Below are 25,054 nucleotides of genomic sequence, written 5' to 3' on the forward strand. Positions count from 1 at the left end.
ATAAAACAACATACTATTCACATCCAAAACGTATAACTCTACCACGTGTAAGTCGGTTTTAAGCCGCTTGGTAACTTGGCAGTCAAATGAGACATCTCAAATTGTTGAAAGGTTATTATAGTAGGGTAAACTTCTATTAATTTTCTATTTGTCCGGTTGGGTCTATCTGAGTCGAGTGACTCGTTGCCAAGTTGAGCTGTCATTAACTAACGTGATGCGCAACGTCGTTCTTAGAGAATATCTGGCCACCTCATCCCGGATATCCGGTTTTCCCGTACTACTGACAATCTATTTGTCGATACACCAAGTAGTCATCGAGAACCGGCGCGTAGCCATAGGCTCTCAGTTTGCATCGGTTTCGCCGTCGTTGAGAAAGGGTGGCTACAACCGGTTGGGGTTTATGTATTTTGTTAAATGTCCCGAGGTCAAAGCAGTTCGGTTCGAGATACATCTCATTGTTGCATATTGGAGCTACATAGTAATCGGCGACTATCGGCTACTTATTGGTTTGAATTAGTGGCTATGAAGATTTCCTAGTAAGCAGGATACACCAATGAACCTCAAGATATGCCGTCGGGATTTGGAAAGTAGCTAGGTAGGATACAAAGTGAAAATAAGCTTTTAAGATGGTTCGTGATAGGTATATCAATTCCCGGATGAGGTGGTAGATAATGACACTGGTCACAATTTGTCTTGAAATGTTGGAATTTACCTAGGTAAAAATGTTGGTTCTTGACAGTGCGAGCTGCGAGCTGGAGAACGAGTCAAAGTACAATACAATACCTACAATACCTAGGTACAATACATACATAATAGAGCAGCTTGCCAGACTGCCAGGACCCTAACTCGATGCATGTCGTACTGCATTAACCATCAACTTCTGCAGGTATTCTACTGACGCTAGACACGCCACGGCCCACGCGCAGGCCCCCTGAAGAGCGACCGATTACGAATGTTCACGAATCTGTCATCTACGTAGTGTACTATGTATGTGGACGTAATTCCGCCATATGAGCCATAAGAGCTGGTGCCTCTAGGATTCCCATAAGCCTTGCTAGTTTTACGTTTGCGTCAGCGGCACAGCAGTCCGACCGAAAACCCGCTGGCTGGTGATTAACATGCATACTATGCATACTATGCAATACGTACATATGAAAGTAAGTAGCTGGTTAGCTAGCTGGGCAAGAAGGAAAACATGGGTTTCATTACTATATATTGCTGCAGGTTTACATGGTCTACATAGTAATGACTTTGTAATCGAATATGAGTGGTGAAGATAGTCAGCGAAGCTGGAGCCCGCTGACCGCTTCTACATTAGCTGGCATTGTAGGGGACCCTGACAGCGAGTTGACAGCCGAACCGCAATTTTGACAGGCTCCTAGTGCTTACGGGGCGGGAAAAAAGCAACATACATAGCATGCTGTCTTAGCACACGTATTATTTTAGAGGTATGCCTAAAAGAAGAAGCGAGAAGAAAGCAATATGTATGGTCTTGTTCTTGTTATTGTGCTACTTTGCGTAACCAAATAAGGCCTCAGTTTTGATTAGAGACGTCTTACACTAACTAATAAGCCCTAAGCCTTAAGCCTTACGGAGATGTCCTTATGGGCTTAGGTAATTCGTAGGTAGAAAGCTACATAGTCGTGAGGATCTGATGTTGTCGCCGAAGAATCCCAATGGGGATTTATCCTTAACGCCGCTTGGAATGCCTACGCTCTAATACAGTACCTAACATACTCACATACTTTGAGAATAGCTCACGCAGCTGTCTTGTAGTGTACATGTTCAACTCTGCCACCTGGCAAGCTCTCCACTCTCATCGTTCTGAGACTCGCACGGTGCAGCGCCTCACGGATCTGATGGATGGTTCGCTTGTAGGAAACAATGCGGGCACACTCCCCCATGCATGAGGGGCGAGCAGGGGTTCAAAGTCGCATCTTGCCTCCGTTCCAATGAAATGAAGGCCGTTCGACCATTTTGGAGTTGACCATATCGGGAATCCAATCCAGCACGTTGGTAGTGGATGGGATGGTCTTGACGTTTTCATCTTGATTAAGTCCGTACGTTAGCAGCTGTCTAGATAGGTAAGGTATGTAAAGTCTTCATGTTTCGATGTTTCGATGTTTCGATTCAAAATGCCGTCAAGGCTATCTTTAGAATTGAATTCCATTCTTTAAAAACGTTCCTAATGATAAGACAAGGAAGAAGAAACAAAGCCGTCGACGTAACCAGATAAGCAATAAAAGACGCCCTCGGAGAGTATCGCTCTTAAAGCCGGGGTTGCTATGATTGGTTCATCTCTTATAGCGTACCAGCCTGACTTGATGTTATACCGATGCATCCAGCATCCAGCATCCAAGCATTGTATGTATGTCTTGCACAGACTTAATTGCCCTCGGATATGCACCAAAGACACCGAGGATGAAATGCCATTCGTTTTACTCATTTAGAGGTGGATGCCTAACATCTGGGTTTACACCCATGGGATGACTCTTCAGCACAATGTAAGGACAATGTAAGGTCCTACATCGTAGGCATTGTAGGACCGTTTACTCCCAGACTCGCTACGTGAATGGGAGGCTTAGGAGGTCATCTGGGAGGTCATCTCGTAGGGGTCCGCTGAGAACGCGAACATCCTCGCTAGTCTCTAATAACGCGATTGCACCATGTGCCCCGTTATGGAGCTTCAACATTAGGGCCGTAACGTTGAGATGGAAAAAGCGGGGGTAATGATACGTCTTGAATTGGTTCTATCCATTCAATGGGCGATAGAGCAGCAGACCCTGGAGTGAGAGAAGTAGAAGGAAAAATCCGTAGTACCTAGTGTCGGGAAGAAAAGGTACCATTACATGCGGACCATTCAAAAGGACGGGCGTTTAATTCGGGTTTATCGAGATGAGAGACTGCTAAGTACGTAGAGGTATGTATGTTATGCTGATGGGACTGGTACGTTCCAAGCTCTCCAGAATGTAGCTAATATCCATCCGTATTCACTTACGACTATAGAGGTATATATCGACAGGAGAAGGACTAAGATGAGATGTCGTCAGTTTAGAGAACTGATAGCTGTTCCCGATCAAGAAATGGAAAAGCGCCAATCTCTTCTCCCACGAGGCATCCAGATTGATCATGACGGCCCCGCGGGTAGTATGTAAACGACTTTTCCTTTTTGTGCGGTTCGGCACGATCTTTTTGCCTGCCCAGGACTGCCAGGGCCTTGTCAAGTTGTGCTAGGGTCCAAGCAAATCATCGTTCCACTTATTAAGCCACTCCATATTCTTGAGAGGTTGGGGGTTCAAAGCTCCTTGCACGCAGCGTGGCTTCGTAGGATTGATGAGAAATTGGAGAAGGCCGATCTGCGTTGTCTTACCCTTGCCATGCCTTGCTTGGCTTCATACTATCTTGTGTGTCTTCCAGGTCGCGTAGTAACGAACGATCAGAGCTACCTACATAGTAGTAGGCTATGTAGCCTGCTGCGTACCAAGCCTAACGACGTAATACTCCGTTCATTGTAAAAGTGCCCAGTGGTAGATTGGGACTCGGACCGTAGTTAAAAACAGTCCGAAAGGGGAAATCACTAATATTCTAGCAACGCCATTCGCAAGAAATACGATCTACAACGCGACCCCAGAACTACTATGTATGTGATCGATGCGATCGGGGGCTACAATCTTGGATGGAATTTGTCCGTAGGAACTTTTGACTTGGTGGTTAAGATTGCTACAGTCTGTATTATGCGATATCAAATGAAGATCAAAATTTATCAACTCGAGTTAACCAACGTCTGTAAATTCAACAAACCTCTTTACGATTAGTAGACGGATAGAGAGGATAAAGGCAATGTCGACGACTACAGTTTTCCTAGAAGGCATACCGCTCTAGGCTACTTAGCGGACAGCCATGAAGAGCCAGCAAATCTAGGGAATATACTTCGTTACCTATCCCGATGTTAGAAAAACAGTTAGAAAGACTTATGGCGAAGAGGCTCTGGTTGTAATCTATCGCATTCAATACTGCTGTCTGTAAGCGCTGTGGCAATTCGATAAGTGACAATTCTCTGCGCCACCAAGACGCATCATGAATACCAATTGGTTGTGTCTTCACATCTGAATGGCACCCTGACTCTGGTGTCTCGCCTGATAGTCGAGGGGTGTGAACCACGGCACCGGGAGAAGTCACAATGAAGGATCGCCCATCATCAAAAGTCTGGAACGGCGCTGCTGGCTGCTGCGGGAAGCAGAAGTCACGGCAATATGGCCTAGCACCACCTTAGTGACATCAGAATATCGTCACCGGAATACCACGGCATGCTTGTAATTACCCGCGCGGCCTTTTTCTTGCTCGATTAGAGACACAGGGAGCCCAATGTCTTAGCCGGTTGCATACCTAGGGTCTTACGCCTAATGCAGTACTTTACGTACGAGGTACCGAGTTTTCGGGATGGGGTTGCATCGAGTGCCTTCCGAGAGTCATCGCTCACTCCCACTCCCGCTCCCGCTCATGGCTGGTGGCTGATGGCATTCCTAACCCCCTCCGGCATGCTAGTTGCCGTCGCAACCATTCGCAGGTAGCCAATCTCCGCTCCGCTTGCCTTCCAGATTGCGGTTCTGTAGTGGCAACGCGTACTGCATTTTTCTTCACGATGGTGAAATGGAAGGCAATAGAGAAAGCCTTGCGGCCTGCAAGACCGGACAGACAACACGATAGCGGCGCCGTTGGTGTCGGAGCACTATGTACAAGTTGGATGATCATATGAGAAAACTGCGCCCTATCCGAGTCAGTGTCTCGCGTCATCACCTAAGGAATTTTGTAGGCGTTCCCTTGATTAATGGTAGAGGCGCGTTAGTAGTAGGTAAGAGATAGATTTATAGAGAGGGGTTCGAGTCGAGAAGGATCGCGGCGTGTTTCTCTAGTGTGAGGAACTAATCTATCTTAATATCGCCTTTCCCTTACCTACCAAGATCGCCAGACGAGCCGTGACTAGAAGCTGCCACATGCCGTCTAGACGATTCTATTTTAACTTGCGAATCATGGCTAGTTGATGTTTGAAGATCCTCAGCATCTGATCGAAATTTATGGGTTACATGCCGATGATGTGCAACAGGGTGTGCGGCAAAGCTGCATCATCAACTCGAGACGCATGGATCTTCTAAGGGCCTTCGAATCATATTCTATATTCCTCCGTCTTGTATGAGTATATACCACGGGGGAATCTCCAGGTTTCGAATAAGAGGCGAACATTAGAGATAGTTTAAGACTTGGAGATAAACACTGATGTCGCTCACAAGACACTCAAGCTTGGCTTTGGACAGGACGTTTCTCGAGAGCAACAATAAGGTATTTTAGGATCTCGAAGGCAAGTTTTGACGAACCTGAAGAACAGGTAGGTATATCGTAGAAGCGATCATTAAGTGTGTGTGTGTGTGTGTGTGTGTGTGTGTGTGTGTGTGTGTGTGTGTACGTATACATATCTTGGCGTATAAGTTCATGCCGGGATATTGTCAGAGCCTCAGACCGGTATCATTCGATTCTCTCCTTAGTCAGTTTGGTGTTTACGAAATCTCTCTTCTAATTGGGCCGCAGTCGATTTCATCTTGTGACAGGTTGTATGTAATTCTTAACACGAGCCATATTCTGGTACGTGCTCCAGCTTCTGACACAGGGCTATCCCCTGTTCGCCTTCTACCCTATACAAATCTCAAACACCAAGCGTGAGAGTCAAACATCATCACCTTTACTTCCAAGCTTTCTAATTTCCCTTCTTTCTAAACTCATAGTAGGCGGAGCCCTGGTGGCATGGTATTTTTGTTCATTCTTTTTGTTAATTTGGGCAGGCCGTTGCGTGGCTTTTCTCGTCGTATCTCATTCTTAATCCCCTTGGCCTGCCGCTTGGCTTCGCACGTTTCTCCCATTTCGGAGCCATCCGAGGAAGAAAAGCGGTAGCGTTTTAGTTTAGTTTTCAACAAGCCCGGCGCTTAAGTCCCCTTCTATTCTCCAATAGTCCGTGCTATGCATCGTATTATTTTCACTTTGCTCCTTTTTTCATAATTGCTACTTTCGCTTCGCTATCTTCTTTTCTCCTTTTTCGGATTGCTGGTCAAGGTGTAAGTGCTGTCGCGCTACCGCTCTAAGCCGACTTTTGATATTACATTCTTTCGCTATTTTTTACCACACACTCGTTCGTCGCCTACGACAGCCAAATTTACTATACGAGACGCCGGTCGTCAATAGCACTTCGAAAAAAACTATCACGCGTATTGGGGGGGATAGAAGGAGGAAGTACCTTTGTGTACTAAGAGACTGGGAATACTAGCCGTGTATTTCCACAACTAAAAATTTAGGGACAACCGCTTCGCAATAGATCAAGATGGTGAACAAGGTGCTTGCGACCTTCGTGACCATGGACGTATTGTTCGTGGCCATGGGGGCTATCATGTTGGGTTTCTCTGTCATCGTCCAGCAAACGTGCTTCGATACGCCAACGGAAGGAAACGAAGCAGCTCGAGACTTACTATACCAAAGATTTCCTTTTACAGCTGGGATCGTCAACGCTGTCTTCGTTTTTGTTACCTTCTTAGTTACACTCCCAGCGTTGGCAACGAATAGCAGGGGTTGGTTGAAGCTAGCTGTCTACATGATCGTGGTCGATGCCGTTTTCACCATGTCTATCGGCGTGGATCTATGGATCCTCACCTTGAGGATGAAGGAAGCATTCCTCGAAATCTGGCTTTCGCAACCACCTCAAGTACAAGACCTCATGCAGACGGCTGTTAGTAACCATAGCTACGTTTTCTCACTTGATAGATTAGGCTAACCCTGCTCCCAGTTCTCTTGCTGCGGCTTCAACAACAGCTCTTCCCCTGCTTTCATTACCGATGCGACTTGCCCTAGTCCCGCCGCCGCCGCCCTTATGCGAGGATGCGCTGCTCCTTTAAACTCGTTCGGAAACACGTTCGTGGATAACATTTTCACGGCTATGTTTGGTATGGTCGGTATCGATGTCGTACTAATTATGTCTATCGCCTGTTTATTGAAGGACCGGAAGGAGCGTGAACGGTACCGCGATATCGATGAGAAGAGTGGTGCCCGAGGCACTTTCTAAACTAGCTGGCTTGGTTAAGAAACTTGCAAAACCGTGCCGGGAAGGAAGAACTTCTAGTTCTCTTAATACGCCCTGAATTTGGCGAAGCAGCTTGGAGTTCCCCAAGAACCACTGGACTACTCAAGTACGTCCTTATTGTGATTTAGAACAATTGTTAATACGGCCTATTATACTTGCGTTCCATGCATGCTTTCAGCGTTTTCTATATACTCGGGTTTATGTTTTACGATAGGACTATTGTAGTCTATTTTCTAGTCTATTTTCTAGCCGTGGAACTAATATATCCATTTTAACTTCACCTTCAGTTTAGATCAACCCATTGCAATATACGCATTTCGTACAGCTACTGTAAGACTGTCAGATAAAATAAGCGACTTGGACAAGACCACGGTTGTCTAAGACCAGTAACTCAGACCAGTAACTCATCTTAGTAAAACTATTATTTCAATAATGGCGAACTGTCAAGCACGATATTTGGAAAACCAGATTTATTTTCTCTACACTAATATGTGAGAAATAACGATAAGTATGGCAACGTTCCGAGATCCTTCAGTCCCCATAGCGATACTTCCAAGCATTCCATAGGTAGATTGACGGCCGGGCATTGCATAGGAAGTGTATATTGAATTGCTCCCTGGCGTAATTGTAACACATGAGGATATATTTCGATCGTGAGAATGGGTGTCTTGTCGGACGCGATGTCCGTAAGGAAACTAACTTGGACCCATGTATGTTTTGACCTCGAGTGCTAATGGCACATGCCAAAGAAGCCTTCCGTATGCTTTAAGATGGCCTGAGAATGGTATACAAAGGAAGTAAAGTGCTGGATGTTGTGAAGGTCCGTTGGATGATTATCGACCTAATACCGTCCAGCATCCGCGCGGGACGTATACTCGTGATTGCGATATAACAATATAGTTCGTCCACACTGGCTAAGACGCATCAAACGGTTCATGTGGAAATAGGACTGGGACCAGGCTTGCGCTGCCATACTTCCCCAAAGCAGTGAACACCCGTAAAAACCAAAAGGCCACACCGTACCCTTTCTCTTTACCCTCCACGCGACGGCATTCGCCGGGACACGGCAACGTCTCCAAGAGATGGTCAAAAGCATCAATCGAAAGGGGGCCGGCGAGGCGGCGGACTACATCGCGGTAGGCGAGTCGGCGGGGAAAGTCGATCAAGAACGAGTCTTCTACCGAGAACCCGGGGGGTTCGACCGGGAAGGTTCGTGGACGGAAATTCGCACACGCAGGCTCGAGCTTTCGTCACGATGGATCGTATCGTCATCAGCAGCAGCGCACACACAACTTCGAGAAACCTCTGTCCGTCTCGATTGAAGGTGTCGTGTACAACCGGGATTTGCTCATCTAGCGCGGATAGGTGACGGAGGAAGTAATCGGTATGTAGATGTTCGAAGCCTTAGCCATGGCGAGTGAGCGAGTCGAAGATACCGAGAGCAATGTTTAAATTACTCGACCGGTATTAGTCTCATCGTCACGTCAAACAATGGCATGGGCATAGCCGGCAAGCGAGCGGCCTACCTCGAGACAATAAATTGTCGATCGAGGGGCGCATCAACTGCGGCTGTAAGGTGAACCAATAACCGCGGTCGGCGGGATGCGAGTTTGCTCGTCTGCATGAAAGGAGGAGGGTTTTACCTGCAACTCAGTTTCATCCTATCAGAGCGGGAGAACGCGCCCTGATGGGAGGCAGCGACTTGCCCGACCTCCCCGCAGAGATGGGGGGTGAAGCTACCTGCGCGGCAAAGCATGGATAAGAGGAAAAGGAGAAAAACAGTGCAGCATTGGGGGGCTCCGTCATATATATTTTTCATAGCACCTAGGTAATATTGTGGCGTGTTCTACGTTAGACTAAAAGTGGCATGGGATAGGATCAAGCCTGTTATCAACTCTAGCCTGCAGATTTAGTAAATCTAGAATTCACATACATAGTTCCGCTTTGTTTCTGAAATATTAGGGGTAGAATGTTGTATTGGTAAAGATTCTACTACTCCACTTTTTAAGTGGTGGAAATCTTATATATGCCCTTATTATTATTGCTCCTTCCTACATTTCCTAGGTATACATATACACTAATACGATGACGACGCTGGAGGGAGCAGCTAATTCAGCTTGTTTATCATAGATAAGGACCCACATTAGCCCCACATACGTATCTACATGTATTATTAGAGCTAGCATCTTGCAGATGCCTCGAGGAACCTCTCTAATACATCTTCATCTCAACCATAATCATTGTAAGCCTACATTGTTCATGAAATGGCCAGTATTCCCGCTTATCGGTCAAGGGCTGGAAAAGATCCAAGCAAGGGTTCTAGCCGCATCTTACCAAAAGTACGTCATCCCGCGTGTCAAACCATTCCCTTCTAAGAAAACAAACAGGTTTTTGGCTTTGGGCACTTGATAAAACCGAGCACGCAGGCACGTCAAGCCTCAATCGACGATATTAGCCCCGCATATGTGGCGCTCTTATTTCCTCTTTAGGAAGGATATTAAAAGCAAGCCACATATCTATGACAGCATCATTTTTGCCCACCGTTTGTCTGTCGAATCCTCGAGGCTTCATTCAATTCTTGTCGGACCATTTACACCGGCGCGGTTGTGATTCGCAGCGTAGGCGAAATTGGACGGCACCGAATACACTAATCTAGAAGAAGACCCCTTTTTCTAAAGTTTAGATCACGATGACGGCGAGCGGGGCTATCCCTCCCTCATACAATGATATAATGTCGTTGTGACGTCAACTTCTTTATACAAATCAACCCACGAGGACCAAATCTGTCAAAGATGGGTTTTTCTATGCACGTAATTATTATTGGGGATCTACAAGGATCTGAATACATACATAGAATCACATATGTACGCCTTAGCTATCGTGCCGTGACCCAATATATGCCCCTGTAACATTATGGCGATTAGCCGCCTTTAATATGCTGTTGATATGCTGTTGATATGAACGCAGGCTTTAAAAGAATGATCTCATTGGAGCTTACCTGCAACTCTATGACCTAGCATTGCTGCGGTCTCTTCGAGAAATCCGATGCCCAGGTTTTCCTTGGCCACGGCATGATGCTCTGCCCATACGTAGGTATGTATAATGTGACCTAGTTCGTATATAAGTCGTCACTCCCTCTTTCACAACCGCAACTAAGTTCATAACTTATAATCTAGAACATTTCCAATACCCAGAAAAACAGCAAGCGCAAACTCTACGCTTTACTATATCCACACACTACAACAGTCTTGAGAACAATTATACCTCAGGTACCTAAAACTATACCCAACCTATCAAATCAACCTAAACCGTCAACATGGGTGCCGTAGTATCTTGCGTAAGTTCCGCCTTGCCACAACTAACACTCTATCCACAACTACAGATAGACTAACAAGCGCAACGACAGGTTCAATCCATCTTCCGCACCATCGGAAACGTCATCATGGCCATCGTGTCGGGTATCGGTAACATCCTCGTAGCCATCATCAACGGCATCGTGTCCTTCTTCGGCATCATCATCAGCTTCCTGACCTGCGGCTACTGCCGCGGCCACCGGCGTAGTACAGGCGGCGGCTGGGGCCGACGTCGCCATGCCACCACTACGAGCCGCATCTAGAGGGAGTGGTAATTCGCTAAAGTGGAGAGGGAGGGAGCAGGAAATTGAATTCGAGTAACTGGTTTCTTTTCGTTTCATATGGGCTGGTTGGACGATGATGATGAGCGGAGAGTTGGTTAACGAGAGACGGGGCTTTCAAGAGCCATCACGATCGATTGAGCATTACGATACCCCCTATTTTCTATTTTCTTGAGTACTGTACTTCGACACGGAGACGGAGTGATGGAATTGTCACAACATCCTCACAAATAGAAAAATAATAGACATTTCAAATCACCATTACACTCCGTGACATTCAAAATATTTTGATTATAATGTGCTAGATGCTAGATGGATTATTATAGATTTATGGCCTCAATCATCTAGATCAATTAAATTCCGGTTAAAGAAACCGTATACCTGTCTTGCGGCTTCTTTCCCGATTAGTGGGTTAAGTTCGGCCTCAGTCATATTGGCTACTTCGCGAACATTCTCTACTTCTAGGGTCAGGTTCTTCAAGTTCTTCGGGTTGATGCCTGGCACCACTCCCAGCATCTCGTGTGGCTCGAGATTAAACACTTGATCCTCTGCTTTCATGTCTTTATCTAAACCTGCCCGGACCGCTGCTACGGGGTCCGGTTCTTCTTGCTGCGTCTTCAAGCCCTCAAATATCTCGGCGGTTTGATATGGGCTACTACTCCAGATGATTCTCAGTCTTGGGAACGCGAGAGTAAGAAGCACGATTTTGGACTGAAGATCCGACGGTACATCGTTGGGGTTAACCGACTTCAGGTTGCCCGAAAAATCTGCGAATGGCTCAAGCGTGAACGATTTGTTCTGGTCGAACTCGATTAATAGCATCGGGTTTTTGTAGTGCTGAAACATTGCCTCAGCTTGGCTGTAGAGCCGTCCGTCTTTGAACGAGCTGATTAAATCGCTAATGGACTTACGTTCGACACATATAGTTGGCGAGAGAATATAGTCGCCGACTGTGAGCATGCAGGGCACGATTACCATGCTACGCCCATGAAGAAGGGACGGGAGCGATGAGCGGAATTCTCGGACATCAACAACCACCCTTGGAGGTTCCGCTGTGGCTGCCAACCGACCCCCACCGGCTATTCGAGTATTGACTGTCCTTAAGAACGCCTCCTGCGGATCTTCGACACCCTGCGAATCAACCGTCATAACGACAGACATGCTGGCGCGTTCTTTGATGAGTCTAGTGAACGAATCTTTCTCTCGTCGGACTGTAGCAAGATAGCGTTGCTCCTCGACCGACTGGCCGTAAAACATAAAATACACTCTAACGTTCCTATCGTTATGTGATGATCGATAAACTTCGATCCGGCGTATGAATGCGGCGTCTGGTTCGTACATGATTATGTATCGAGGCTTGACCTCTTCGAGAATATGCTCGTCCTGATCGCCGTCGTATGCGTGCACTACGACAAGATCCTGCATTTCGTAAAGCTCAAAGTAATCATCCATATCCTCTAGCGGATCAGCTATGATATCTGCCTTTTGATTTGCTTCTTCCCCTGTAATACGAATCTCGTCCATGAGGTCAGCAACTTCGTTGGGCTTCTCGAAGTACTGCGCTACACTTCCGTTTGCTGTCCTACCGGGTGCTGTGCCCACACTGCCGCCGCCACGCACTCGGCGTCTCTTGTTAACTGGTGCCCTTCCTTTGTAGGCACCCTGGGCTATCCGTGGATCGACAGCTCCCTCAAGAGCTTTTTGGTTTTCAGTAAATAAGGCATTGCTGACTTGCGCGAATTCTTTCTTCCAATTTAAATAGCCTCGAAGTCTTCTCCGCATCATAAACGCAGCAGAAGGTTTATGCTCCTCCTTGTTCTGTTTTGTGTCATGCTCGGTCTTCGGCTCAACGTGCATCATCTGAAGATAATCTCGGAGCTGGCGGGTCGTCGCCTCATCAGAACACATGATGAGGATAGTTCCATTAGAGTCATCTCTCATCGGAGGTTCGAAGTAGAGGTCCCTGTCAATCTCCTCTAGAATTTCGGCGAGTAGAGCCCACTTCGGTTGCTCCTCTAGCACTGGGCGGAGAGAGTCAATTGACGATTTCGCGTTGGCTTTCGCATTGCTAGCATATACTCTCCGCTTGGCGGTTTCGAAGATGGTATGTGCAGCATCAAGGAATAACCACGGAGACTGAGTTTGCCTTGTAGATCCGGGCTGAGGGGAATGAGCAGCATGGATGGTATCAAGATGCTGTAGGAAAGACACACAATCAAGAGCGAGGACCGAGTGCAGTAGACCGCGAAGCACTGTTAGATCGCTAACTATCTGCTTCGTTTTCCAGCTAACTCTGTGCCAGTTCGGATCCAATTGCCGCCTAACCATAACGTCGAAATTCTTCAGCAACGCGCTGTCAAGATTCCAATCGTCCATCTCTAATCCCGAGTTACCCTTCTTTAGTTCGTGGATACTGACCTCGACGCACTCCATGATCGCCGTTTGGATGTCCCGCATAGCGTCTGTCATGGGTATTTCAAGTTCAATAACCTCTGCTTTCTTCTTGCCCTCAAGGGAACTCGCAACTGTCATATGGAATCGAGGCCATAGCGATGTCTTCCGGAGGAATAAATTCCTCATCATCGTGGCTAGTGGTGAAAAGCCGACCGTGAAGGGATCCGGGTTATCGGAGAATGCTTTTAGAAACCCGTTCTTATTCTTTTGACGGTATACACGGAGAATGAAAGCCTCGAGGGACGTAGCTATCACTTTATCCGCATGTAAGACAATTAGGCCAGTGATGATTCCAGGGTCGAGGAGACTCGTTAATAGGTCGACAACTAGGATTCGAGAGGTAATGCTGTAGATGCCGCCTTTCGCGTACATCTTCTCCCTGGCTGCGACGCTGGTGAAGTCGGTATTTACTACGGTTAGACCTCTAGCCTTAGGAGCCATGCTGATAGCAGCAGACTCGGCGAGAGCCTCTCCAATCCAGGCATTTTCCCTCTCTTCGGCGCCTACGACTATTATCAGATTATTTCCAGCGGCGTCGTAGCTGTGTAGCAAATTGGTGACGAGGCGCATAAGGCCGAGGCCTTTGGCAATAACGACGAGTTCATCTTCGGCGCGGAGCTCTTGGAAGAGGTGCTGTTGGTATTCCTATTTCAAATAAAATTAATTAAGCAAAATATTAATTGCGATAATAAAGGCCAGAGAATCATACAAGAGGTAGTGAGAGCTTCACCGGTTGAGGAGCATTATTCGCAGACATGCGGGGCACGCCTTAGATGGAAGGGGAGAAGCGCGACGGATGGGATTCAAGGGACCTCATGCATATTCGCATACGGCATCGTTCTATTACGTGCGTCGATGTCAATGAGAAGGATGTGGTACGTAAGTGTCCGCGTATATTGGTGTAGAACTGGTCGAATAGCAAGTCTAGTAACAAGTCTAGTAGCAAGTTTACATAGTAGGCATCATAGAATTTGGAGCTAAATATTTGGATTATTCATTTAATCAATCAGGCATCTAAGGTAGGCACGCCACCTGCAGTCGCGCTTTAGCAAATCCGGGGTTGCGAATCACCTGCCGCCGTTGTGACGCCGGGTCACGGGCAATTGCGGGCCATTAAGTTCTACATAGAAAGTCTAAGTACGAAGTACGTCATCTCGATCGAAAGACGGTTACACCACCAAGAACTTAGGAATGCCTAAGTTGTCTAAGTAGGTAGTATAAAAGCGATTCCAGATCCGAAAGAAGGCTCTACCCTCTTCAGATTCTTATTCTTATTCTTATTACTATATAGTTACAACCATCTATAATATACTCAATACCAACCCAACCGAAGAATACTAAAGCTCTCGATATAAACCAAAATGCCTGAGACATTCCAGGTACAACTTATACCATCCCATAATAATAAGTGACATATTGACTGATCGAATAATATAAGCAGACCGGCAAGATTGACAGCGACTCTCAGTCGAACTCTACTAGTGAGGCAGCTCAGACTCGAAGCGCTAAGCTTTTCGCAGCCCACAAGGCCAACCCAGGTCCTGTCGTCCCTCAAAGTATGCCAGAGCAAGAGGGGACTAAGGAGGAAAGGCAAGCGAAGGCTAAGGAGCTGAACAAATAGACTTGGCTATGGCTCGGAGCGATCCATGGGCGGGATGTAATGATATTAAACTGGAAGAGGGTTCTTAGATATTGAGACCATTCGAAGGAATACGCCGTATGTACAGATCCGTAATGATAAGTATTATGATAACAAGAAGGTATAAATATTGTAATACTTGTTATTAGTCTTGACCACTATTCAAGATCGGTACTTCGTACATGTTAATCTGATCATACCTCTCCAAATAATCAATGTTCTTTTCGTCCTCAGTTAGGTGCATGTAAATAGAATGACCGCATCCATGTAGCATGGTTAGGTATTCGGTATCATTATCTATCCGTCACCGAGCTTCGAATTCGATTGACCGCTTTATCCGAAGTGAATGAAATTAAGATGAGCAACTCGAACGTTTTGGCGGGGCATTCCGGAAAGGTGGCGCCTAAGAGACATTACCTATCGAACTGCTGCGGCTGTGCCTAAATGTGGCTGTTTCATTTTTCGACTACATTCGAGAACCCGCTCTATTGGTCAAGGTTCTTAAATATTAGTCAGACAACGCTTGATGATGTCGGGCGGGTTTCGTGCAGATACTGTACATCTATCCTTGGTCACTTCATGTACATTGTCACGAAACACTATTCCGAAATTACTACAACAATAAGAGGACAATGTCACTCACGAAATAAATGAATTAAACAACTTTTTCTCTTTCCATCCTCTATTCCTCTATTTGGCCACTAAGCCCGTACATACAAATTACAACCAATATTCCCTCTTTTCCAAGCTGGATCAGCTGCATCTGCATCTGCCTCTGCCTCTGAAATTTGGTTGCCTCCCAATCGCCTCTTTTCCATTTCCAACGTAACCAACCAACTGCTTCTTAGCACTCCGAACTTGCGTAACCGCCTACCGACCGCATCTTGACGCCAACTTCCGGTGCAATCCTACGGGTAGCCGCGCACGCTTCATGTTACGCATCCAACAAGGCGCAGATACGCAGCCTTGAATCATATACTACATTCTATTCCAATTACATATGCCAATTCAAATGATTGCATAGTAATATTTACTAGGTAATTCTACACTAGCTTGGGGAAGGTTGGAGATAGTCACCGACTTCCCATGATCTCCCCCTTCTCTCCCCTATCCCCCTTACATCACACGACCTCGTTACAACTGTCACCATGCCGTCCATCCTCAGCGAGGAGGATAAGGAGACCGTTCGGCGAGTAGTACCGAAACATACCAACAAGATCCACGCCGTAGCTGTCGCGAGATTGTACGTCGCATACCCGAATACTTCAAAATGGACCTACACCGGCCTACAGGGCGCCATCGTCCTCTCCAACGACCTGGTAGGACATACGTACTGGTTAAAGCTGGTTGACGTATCTGTGAGTCCTTGTTCGGTCTTCAGTCATGTACTTCTTAATTTCTAACAATTTGTAGCCCGCCGGTCGGGGTGTAATATGGGATCAGGAAATATTTGAGAACTGGTCTTACAACCAGGACCGAACTTTCTTCCATACCTTCGAGCTCGAAGACTGCTTAGCAGGTTTATCTTTTGTCGACGAGAAGGAAGCGAAACAATTTAAAAAGAAGATGGACGATAGGGAGAAGAACGCCTCGAAGGCTACAAGAAATACTCCTTTCGGTGGAGCAACGCAACAACCGGCCAAGACTGGGTTCTTCGGGAGCATATTTGGGGGACATAGGCACGCCTCAGCACCTACACCGCCCGAGTCACCTCGAAGTAGCGTCCCACCTTCTCACTCCCATGGCAGAGTCTCTTCGGGAAGCGTTAATGGTTTCCATAAGCCAGCCTCCAAATTTGCTAAGCTGGAGGCATATGATCCTAACTGGCGAGATAATTTTGGAAATTTCCTGTCGGAGCAGGGCCTCACAGATGAGTTTATCAGGGAAAACCAAGACTTTATCGTCGAATTCTTGAAGGAGCAGGGCACTGGAATATCCGAAAATGGGACATCACGTTCTACACCGGCACCACCACCGCCGCCTCCCCCGCCAGCCAGTAACTCGACTTCTAACGGGTATAATGCATACGGTCACGGTCGCCTACCCCCTCCTCCCCCGCCTCCTCCTGCCGGAGGAGGCCGCTCAGTGTCGGAAAGTATAACATCGTCAGGCTCGCGTCGTGGTGCTCCCCCGCCCCCTCCTGCGCCTCGTAGGTCCGGTAAGATAGAGCTTGTGCATAGAGAGCCAACACCACCAGAAGAACCAGTACCACCTCGGCCACGGTTCAATGCCCCTCCTCCGCTACCAGATGCTGGTAAGTATGCTCATACCGAGAGCGCATCCCGAGCTCCACCCGGACCAGCACCTCCCCCAAGACCGCCAAAGACCCCGATAGAAGACAACGAAGAGATATCTGCGGGACACAAATTTAGCGTACCCCCTACTTTTACTGGCCAGAAGCAAAATCACGCGCCTCCACCACCGGCCAGAGGTCCGGTGCCTCCACCGCCAAGGGAGCAGCCTCAGTCTGCACCACCACCACTCCCTCCAAGTCTTCCACCAAAAGTGCCTAGTCCGAGTGCAGCAGCGCCGCCACCGGCACCACCTCCACCCCCTGCCGCGTCTCGACCAACCCCCGCGCCTCCTCCGCGGAGCACACCTCAGCCGCCAGCTCTACCCCCGAGCGCACCGGCTCCACCCCCTTTACCTCAGTCATCGGCACCACCGCCACCTCCACCACTGCCTGGTGCTGGCTCTGGTCCTGGTGCACCTCCTCCACCACCGCCGCCTCCTCTTCCCTCCGGAGTCGCAGGAATTCCTCCACCACCACCACCTCCTCCACCACCCGGAGTTGGAATACCAGCAGCACCGCCGCTACCGCCTCCCAATCGCGACTCGGGCTATTCGTCTGGAGTTCCACCTGGAGTTCCAGCTGCAGCCGTCGCCGCGTCCGCGGAACCTGGGCGCTCTGCAATGCTTGAAAGCATTCAAAAGGCCGGTGGAATTGGAGCGCTCAAAAAAGTGGACAGGACTCAAATCAGAGATAGGAGCGCGGCTACAGTTGGGGGAGGGGCAGATACGGGTCCGCACGGTAGTGGACTGCCACCCGCAGGCATTTCCCCCGGAGGACCCGGGGGTGGAATGGCCGATGCTTTGGCTGCGGCATTGCAGAAGCGGAAGGAAAGAGTCCGTGATAGCGGTAAGTTCCTATTTATCTCAACCCAGACTAGTGCTTCGAGACTAACAGCTGTGAAGATGATGAGAAGAGTGATGATGAGTGGTAGAGCCATATTCACAGGATTCATCCAGAAGAAAGCAGAAGTTATCCACTTATCATGGGATAGGCTAGCTTATGAGTATGTAGCCCGAAAGCGATCGAAAGAGAATGGAAGCAGGAACGTCTGCTTGGTCGCAGTCAGTGAGGCAACCCAGAAGATGAAGATTCTATAAGTAGCGGAGCCTCTCCCGTTAGTTACCAAATAGGTTGCGAGATAACTAGACGGACCTAACTACCTACCTAAGGTAACTAGCCGTTCCTCTATTTTAAGAAAAGAGCAAAGCCTTGAGAGCTATTTATATGCAAACAAATATGTACCACTAAAACCAAGCATGCAAGGCGGAAAGGAGGATGGTATTCTGTTCACTAGGTATAGCGAAACCGACTACTACATCCAAGTGAAGGCGGAGTAAATAAGGTGGCGGTATATCGCTTAGCGGATTGGGGGAGCAAAATTCATAGGGGGTTGAGGCCTGTTGTCGACGTCCAAAGAGCCTTCACGCAGAATGGGGATATAGAATATGGGCACGAGTACGTCGACAGGTCCAGGTAGTTGGGGTTGATTGCTTATCAACTATTGACTTGGAGCTCTGAGCTTGGTATAGTTTTGGAATAGAAAGAATTAGAGAATTGATAGCCTCAGTTAACTAAGAATCATACAAATGAGCATCAAATCAAATAATTGCATCCGTGTCACGAATAAGTCCCTAAGTGTACAGCATATTGAGAAAAGAGGCATATGTATTGGACGCTGGCAACAAACAGACTTCGTATTAGAAGCCATGTCTCGCGGCGCAGGTTCATTATGATTATGCCATGATTCTCCAATCATCCTTCCCGTCTTCATCAATACTAAAACCACCGAGAAATAGACTACAAAAAGGGAAAATAATATCCGTAGTAGCGAAAAAAAAAATAGTCGTCGTATCTAAGCTGCCAAACGGCAAAGGGCCATGACGTCTCTCCCACCATGTACCCTGCCGCTTGCTTGCCATCAAAGCCGCACCACCCGACTGTCGTGGAACCCAGACCACATGGTAGTAAGTACGATCCGGATTTGAGAGAGAAGACAGGCTTTTCCTCTGGTCTTGAAGTTGCTATGAGATAGGTTGTAGGGCGTAGCGGAACGAGAAGACCAGGTGAGTGATACTTGCCCATCCAAGTAGGAAGGGAGAACTAGATGTCGTCGATGTCGACCTCCTTGCCGCCAGCACCTGCTTCCTCGGATTCGGAATCGCGGTCCTCGTCGAACTCGAAGCCGCACTCGCCCTCGTCGTTGGGACCGTAGGTATCTGTCTCGTTGATCTTGGCGCTCTCGGGTAGTTCGCCATAGGCCTTGAGGGAACGAGCCTCATCCGCTGAGTACTTGAGGATGACGTCGCCTTTCTCGTCCTGGTAGTCTCGTAGGGAGAGCAGGATGATGTCACCGTTGTTGATCCAGACCTTCTTGCGTAGTTTGCCACGGATATGTGCCAGTCGCTTTGCGCCGTCAAAGCACTGCGCCTCGAGACGACCGTTGCCAAGCATCTTGACTACCTGGGCGTATTCTGTTTTACATTTGTTAGAATCTACCTTTTTTTTCTTTTATCGCAGGGCTTGGTACGCGATAGGAATATAAGTCGTGATGGGGGTTTAGATATTCGTACCTTGTCCCTCCTCCTTGAAGGTTAACTCGCGCTTCTCGTTGTCGTTCTCGTTCTTTCCACGACGACGATTCTTACCTCCCTATTGAAGATATATTAGTTTCATCGAATATTTGATATTGCGACTCGCGACAATATAATGAGGGGTATAAGTGTTGTAACTGTAATCGGCTTGTAAAATGGCTTGATTTGCCGTTTTTCTTTGATAAGCCCAGCAGACACAAAATCTCATAAATTTCCTCAAGCCATGTCTAGTTGGACGCTGGTTTTAGGGTAATTGTTGTCTTTGGACGGGATCGAGTTCACGAGCTGACCACACACAAAAGAAGAAAAAGGATAGAAATTTAAGACTTGTGGCGGGGTCGACGTCAGAATATTGCACGCACCTTTCCCTTATTCTTAGGCATGTTGGCTGAAAACTAGGTGATTTTCTGGTATATGTAGGGTAAAATGGTATCTGATTTGTTATGTTTTGGTATCGAAGATCGAAGTCGAGCAACTATCTGAGACTTCGGGTTGTTGATTTACGTCGAATGTTGTCAAGGGCAGGAAATGCGTTGGTGACGAGGGGCATTTAAATAACAAACAGAAATGAACAGTGAGTAATAGTGGGGGCAGCTTACTTATTTCAAAACTTTACTGGGCAAATGTACGGTTAGTGGACCAGTAGGCTAATAGATAGCAGGTTTTTATTGGTTACCTTTTAGCAGTTGAAAATGTAAATGGCCGTACCCACGCAGGTAAGATACTTTAGTTTACCACCGACTAACTGCTTGGGTTAAAGTACCTTCTTATAAGTAGTACCTTCAAGCTTTATATGTATTCTCCAATACTGGAATGTACTAATACATATGTAGGCTTTGAGCTAAGGTTGGGAATTTCACAAGGCTGAATCATGCTAAATCATAACTGAATCATAAAATTTATCAAAGCGCCACCTTATTCTTTCTTACACGCCTATAACCAACATCATACGGTTCACTTGAAGCTATGAGCCATTTGACAACTCATCAGTTGGACAGGGGACGGCCTAGGTAAATCATGACAAGCTTGCATCTTGCCCGGCCCCTGGGAAAACTACGGCTTCCACATTATGGACGATATGTTTCTCTCCAAAGATGGATAAGCAATGAGAGAGCGCTTACGGATGAGCGCCGCCCAAAACGCCCGCAACCAAACACCTTTTCGAGTGGCTCAGACGGATCTACATCTGAAGGGGAAATCCAACCTGGTGATCATATCATTGCTTTCTGTAGAAAGTACCAAGTCTCGTTCCCTTCAGTCCTACGACGCGCTCCTGGAGTGAAATTGATACCGAATCCGTTCGGGTTGGGTGTCATGATTTCCGAGAAGCATTGCTTCAACAAGCAATCGCTGAGATACCTGGATAAATATGAACACCCTTTTACTAAATCGGTTCTGGAAATGTACATTGCCCAGAAAAAGCAGCCTCTGTGGTATTCGGTCCATTCTGTTCCTATAACCTCGCCTCTTCCGTGCAGAGTAGCAGCAAGGAGAGTACGTCATGCGTTTCGCGATGCATTAGCTGCTCACGGATATGACCTGGAGGGCAGAAAAATCATGACGGACGATTCTATCATTGCGGATTTGCATGGGACAGTAAGCATCATTTGCGCAAATCCAAAGGCTGCTTGCAATCTGAAATTCCCAGAACTCTTAAAGCAAGCAAACAAAATCGTGTCTGCCATTGAACCTATGCTCGCACGAGGCAAAGATGGGAGACGCATCCATGTAATGCAAAACTATCAACAACCCAAGAAGCAGGACTCAAAGTCGGCGTGGAAATCGATGGATAATAAGAAAGCTAAAACACAATACCACAGTCGTGCCAGATGATAGCTGCTCTCAACACTCATAAATACCTATATAAAAATACATTACGAGGAACATATCAATATATCTTGATACATAAATATTATGTCTTAAGAAATGAAAATCGCTGTCACATGTTTTAATATTCACATATGTAAATAGTAGATATTCGCGGGGTATCGAAGGGTTCCCGCATGCGATAACGCGTAAGGGGCCAGGTAAGATAATTTCCTGACACGCCAAGTTGGAAATATGGTACAAGCTCAGGCACCTTTTCTATGTACATTAGGTACGTACACTGCATAACGAATCAATCCATCATTGATCTGTACCAAGGTTCCATCCACGCTACAAATCCACATTACAACTTTCATCGTCGACCTCATATTCTCACTTCATTTCGATCCTCAATAGCGTCTTTAGTGACAATGCTCGTTTCTCTTACCGTCGGCAAAGTTGATGCCGGCGTAACTGTTCTATTAACCCCTGATAAGCGTTTGGTAGGTACAATTATCTACCCTTCTGTCCTTACTGTCGCAATTTACAATTTCATAACCCTTCAAGTTTAGAAACCCTTCTTACCCTAATGCCTAACCAATTAGCCTATCCACTTTGATATCAGATCTAATGGAGATATCTAGATTGAATTCCCCTCAATTCTGTTACCCCCCAACATCGTTTCGGGCTCCATAGTCGACATCACCGTCTCTCGCAACAACGAATCTGAAGCTAAAGCAGAGGCTCAGTTCTCAGCTCTTCAAGATCGCATATTCTCATGCTTCGGCGCATCCGAACCTAGCACGCCCGTCCTCCGCTGCCGCAATGCCACCCAGACCTCTGTAGTCCTCGAGTGGGACCCTATCGAGCTCGCCACTGCCGACCTCATCTCCCTCTCCCTTTATCGCAATGGCCAGAAAGCTGGGAACATCCCTCGGCCCCTGCACATGCACAGCACCAAGATCAGCGGCCTTGCTGTCGACACCGAATATTCCTTCCATCTGGTTCTGCGCACTACCGCCGGCATAGAAACCAGCAAGCAGGTCGTTGTCCGCACCCACCAAATGACCGACCTAAGCGGCATCACTATTACGACGGGTATCCTGCCACCTCACACGCGCGAGGAGCTCACCAAAGCTGTCGAGCGCATCGGCGCTAAGATCGTCGATAGCGTGCGCATTGATACTACGCATTTTGTCACCACCGAAGGGCGCGGCGTACCGTGGGAGAAAGCTGTCGAGATGAATATTCCCGTTGTACGACCAGAATGGGTCGATGCCTGCGAAAAGAATGGTCGCATCCTGGGTGTCACTAAGTTTTATCTAGATGCCCCAAGACCTGCTCCTGTTGGAGGCGGGGAGGAGACGCAGAGATCAGCGCCGTCCCCCGCGCCGATACAACACAGCCAGAAGGACCTTCCACCACCGCCAGCCCAGCCTAGCAGTAATAAAGAAACAGAAGCCAAGCAGGACGAGGACGAGGAGAGTGAAAGCAGCGAGGAGGAAGACGATGAGGATAAGACAGGAGATGAAGAGAAGGCAAAAGTCACAGACGAGCAGAAAGTAAGGCTTGAGGATAAAGATACCCAGAAGGTCGCCCTACGACCTGGAGGCCAATCGCAAGCCGCCAAAAAGGATAGCGAGGAGAAAGAGAGCGGGGACAGCTCAGACGAAAAGGGGCCCGCACCATCTCCTGGAGACGAGGCGTCTTTCCAAAATGTAGAGCTGTAGGTGCAGTTGAGACTTGAAATATAGCATGGAGTTCTCGGGGGTTTCCCAAAAATACCCGGCTAGGTCATGAAAATGGTAGTTGTCAGCTCAAACTATTAATATACCTGTACAGTAACGACATTTTCTTTTTACGTCCTTTGAGATCATACTTCTCGTAGTTTTAATAATCCACGAATGCCTTTGAAAGGCACGTTATTTCATACAAGTGTCAGGAGATGTAAATATAATGTATCTAAATACCTATCTATCAATACACTATTTCTAGTACGAATACCATGCTTTTTCTTCCAATGCCAACCGAAGTAAGTACCTAAAGCATCATAGCTCGGTTTAAATAATCAAATCAAGTTCAGGGCAGAATCTCATCGCCCCGATGATCCCAGCAACGACCCCTATCCTCCCTTATCTTCCTCGTCCGCACCACCTCCAGCATCCGTTCAACAGCGTACTCGGGGGTAAATAGCTGCTCCGCCGGCACGCGGTCCCAGTACTCCCGACTCAAGTCCGTCCGCACCGTTCCCGGATGATACGCGATAGCTCCCGCGGCATCCGCGCACCGCACCCGCAGGTGGTTATCGAACGTCTTGGTTAGGCTGTTCACCGCCGCCTTGGACGCCCGGTACGTGTACCACCCGCCTAGCTTGTTATCTGCCGTCGAGCCCACGCGCGCTGAGGCTGTGAGCCATGTTGCGTGCCTGGGGCGAGTGGGAGCGGGAGTGGGAGTGGGAGTGTTGGGGAATAGGGGCTCGGGGCATATCGCGACGCTCTTCCGCGGGAGGAAGTTCCCGAACCATTTCATTAGGAGTAGCGGGCCGAGGGTGTTGGTTTGGAATGTGTGGAGCGCGTGGGCGTAGTCGATGTCTTGCGGGCTCTTTTCTGGGTGTAGGATCCCCGGGAGCGCGAACGCGAGACGTAGGTGGTGCGTTTCTGGCGGGGATAGTCTGGTAGCTTCTGCGGAGGCGGAACGTAGTGTAGATTCGTCTGTTACGTCTGCTTGGGCTATGTGTAGTCTTTCGGCCGCCGAGGCTGATGCTTTATTTTTATCTCCTATAGATTCGGGAGGTGACGACGCGTATAGATTGTCTAGGATAGACGTCCGTACGCCCGATAGATCAGCCCGGGCCGTTGCAAATACAGGAGCGGTTGTTGTCCGGAGTAGGTGCCGCGTCAGGGCGTGGCCGATCCCGCGGCTTGCCGGGGAGACGAGAATCCATGGTTTGGACATTTGGTTCTCCTGTTATTATACCCGTTGACTACCTACCTAATTATGATGTATTAACAAGTTGGTCATAAAAGTTGGTTTTCATAAATACCTCCTAGGAAGTTAATATGTCTTACTGGTGATTCATCACTACCGTCACAATGTAAGATTGATCTATCAAGCGCTAGGCTCATGGATTACCTTGAAACGTTTAAAAAGAAAACCGCAATTTGACTCGCGCTGTCCGACGATTATTTTGACTCTATTACTATATACCCCTTATTGTATAATGCATTGGCAGTGTAGTTGTGCCCCTTATAGTAGACGAGTCTAGCATTGAACCACTGTGGTATTAATGGCAGGGCACGGGCGCCATGTATAGAAATATGAGTCAAAGATATGCTGATCGTATCTTGGATATTTCAATACTCCTCCCTTCTTATTGAGGGGATGAGAGGACATAAGTGAGTCACAGAGCCGATTTACATACCAGGTACTAACTGTGGCAATACGCCGTATCCCTAAGCTTATGAGAAAGAAATATAAAGCAATACCCCGATATATTTTTGACAGTATAGCAGGTACG

General features: G+C 47.6%; 9 protein-coding genes across 9 annotated transcripts; 6 read left to right on the forward strand and 3 right to left on the reverse strand.

Moving 5' to 3' along the window:
* The first annotated feature begins 6,041 nt into the window (after positions 1-6,041).
* On the forward strand, positions 6,042-7,532 carry F4817DRAFT_248949 (uncharacterized protein). Its single transcript, XM_049299137.1, has 2 exons — positions 6,042-6,769; positions 6,827-7,532. Exons 1-2 carry the CDS (start codon positions 6,368-6,370, stop codon positions 7,100-7,102), a joined length of 678 nt encoding a protein of 225 aa, XP_049155364.1. The 5' UTR covers positions 6,042-6,367; the 3' UTR covers positions 7,103-7,532.
* A 2,484-nt stretch (positions 7,533-10,016) lies between these two features.
* F4817DRAFT_248953 (uncharacterized protein) lies at positions 10,017-11,036 on the forward strand. Its single transcript, XM_049299138.1, has 3 exons — positions 10,017-10,213; positions 10,297-10,457; positions 10,527-11,036. Exons 2-3 carry the CDS (start codon positions 10,437-10,439, stop codon positions 10,734-10,736), a joined length of 231 nt encoding a protein of 76 aa, XP_049155365.1. The 5' UTR covers positions 10,017-10,213; positions 10,297-10,436; the 3' UTR covers positions 10,737-11,036.
* Position 11,037: 1 nt separating this feature from the next.
* Positions 11,038-14,198, reverse strand: F4817DRAFT_249009 (DNA repair protein). Its single transcript, XM_049299139.1, has 2 exons — positions 13,918-14,198; positions 11,038-13,853 (listed from the first exon to the last, which is right to left on the reverse strand). Exons 1-2 carry the CDS (start codon positions 13,963-13,965, stop codon positions 11,091-11,093), a joined length of 2,811 nt encoding a protein of 936 aa, XP_049155366.1. The 5' UTR covers positions 13,966-14,198; the 3' UTR covers positions 11,038-11,090.
* A 143-nt stretch (positions 14,199-14,341) lies between these two features.
* Positions 14,342-15,184, forward strand: F4817DRAFT_349271 (uncharacterized protein). Its single transcript, XM_049304812.1, has 3 exons — positions 14,342-14,416; positions 14,500-14,587; positions 14,650-15,184. The coding sequence occupies exons 2-3, from the start codon at positions 14,570-14,572 to the stop codon at positions 14,827-14,829; spliced, it is 198 nt and encodes a 65-aa protein (XP_049155367.1). The 5' UTR covers positions 14,342-14,416; positions 14,500-14,569; the 3' UTR covers positions 14,830-15,184.
* Positions 15,185-15,995: 811 nt separating this feature from the next.
* F4817DRAFT_319640 (uncharacterized protein) lies at positions 15,996-18,237 on the forward strand (the record flags this gene model as incomplete). Its single annotated transcript, XM_049301088.1, has 2 exons — positions 15,996-16,205; positions 16,261-18,237. 2 exons carry the CDS (start codon positions 15,996-15,998, stop codon positions 18,235-18,237), a joined length of 2,187 nt encoding a protein of 728 aa, XP_049155368.1.
* An 838-nt stretch (positions 18,238-19,075) lies between these two features.
* On the reverse strand, positions 19,076-20,311 carry F4817DRAFT_249160 (uncharacterized protein). Its single transcript, XM_049299140.1, has 3 exons — positions 20,094-20,311; positions 19,711-19,789; positions 19,076-19,611 (listed from the first exon to the last, which is right to left on the reverse strand). The coding sequence occupies exons 1-3, from the start codon at positions 20,112-20,114 to the stop codon at positions 19,241-19,243; spliced, it is 471 nt and encodes a 156-aa protein (XP_049155369.1). The 5' UTR covers positions 20,115-20,311; the 3' UTR covers positions 19,076-19,240.
* Positions 20,312-20,542: 231 nt separating this feature from the next.
* Positions 20,543-21,641, forward strand: F4817DRAFT_349275 (uncharacterized protein). Its single transcript, XM_049304813.1, has one exon. The coding sequence runs from the start codon at positions 20,749-20,751 to the stop codon at positions 21,562-21,564; it is 816 nt and encodes a 271-aa protein (XP_049155370.1). The 5' UTR covers positions 20,543-20,748; the 3' UTR covers positions 21,565-21,641.
* A 145-nt stretch (positions 21,642-21,786) lies between these two features.
* Positions 21,787-23,539, forward strand: F4817DRAFT_349276 (uncharacterized protein). Its single transcript, XM_049304814.1, has 2 exons — positions 21,787-22,040; positions 22,182-23,539. Exons 1-2 carry the CDS (start codon positions 21,819-21,821, stop codon positions 23,265-23,267), a joined length of 1,308 nt encoding a protein of 435 aa, XP_049155371.1. The 5' UTR covers positions 21,787-21,818; the 3' UTR covers positions 23,268-23,539.
* F4817DRAFT_349279 (NAD(P)-binding protein) lies at positions 23,540-24,692 on the reverse strand. The gene has a single exon (XM_049304815.1). It carries the CDS (start codon positions 24,490-24,492, stop codon positions 23,617-23,619), a length of 876 nt encoding a protein of 291 aa, XP_049155372.1. The 5' UTR covers positions 24,493-24,692; the 3' UTR covers positions 23,540-23,616.
* Positions 24,693-25,054: the final 362 nt, after the last annotated feature.

The sequence above is a fragment of the Daldinia loculata genome, assembly GCF_022478755.1.
Source record: "Daldinia loculata strain CBS 113971 unplaced genomic scaffold F4817scaffold_63, whole genome shotgun sequence".
NCBI classification, from domain to species: domain Eukaryota; kingdom Fungi; phylum Ascomycota; class Sordariomycetes; order Xylariales; family Hypoxylaceae; genus Daldinia; species Daldinia loculata.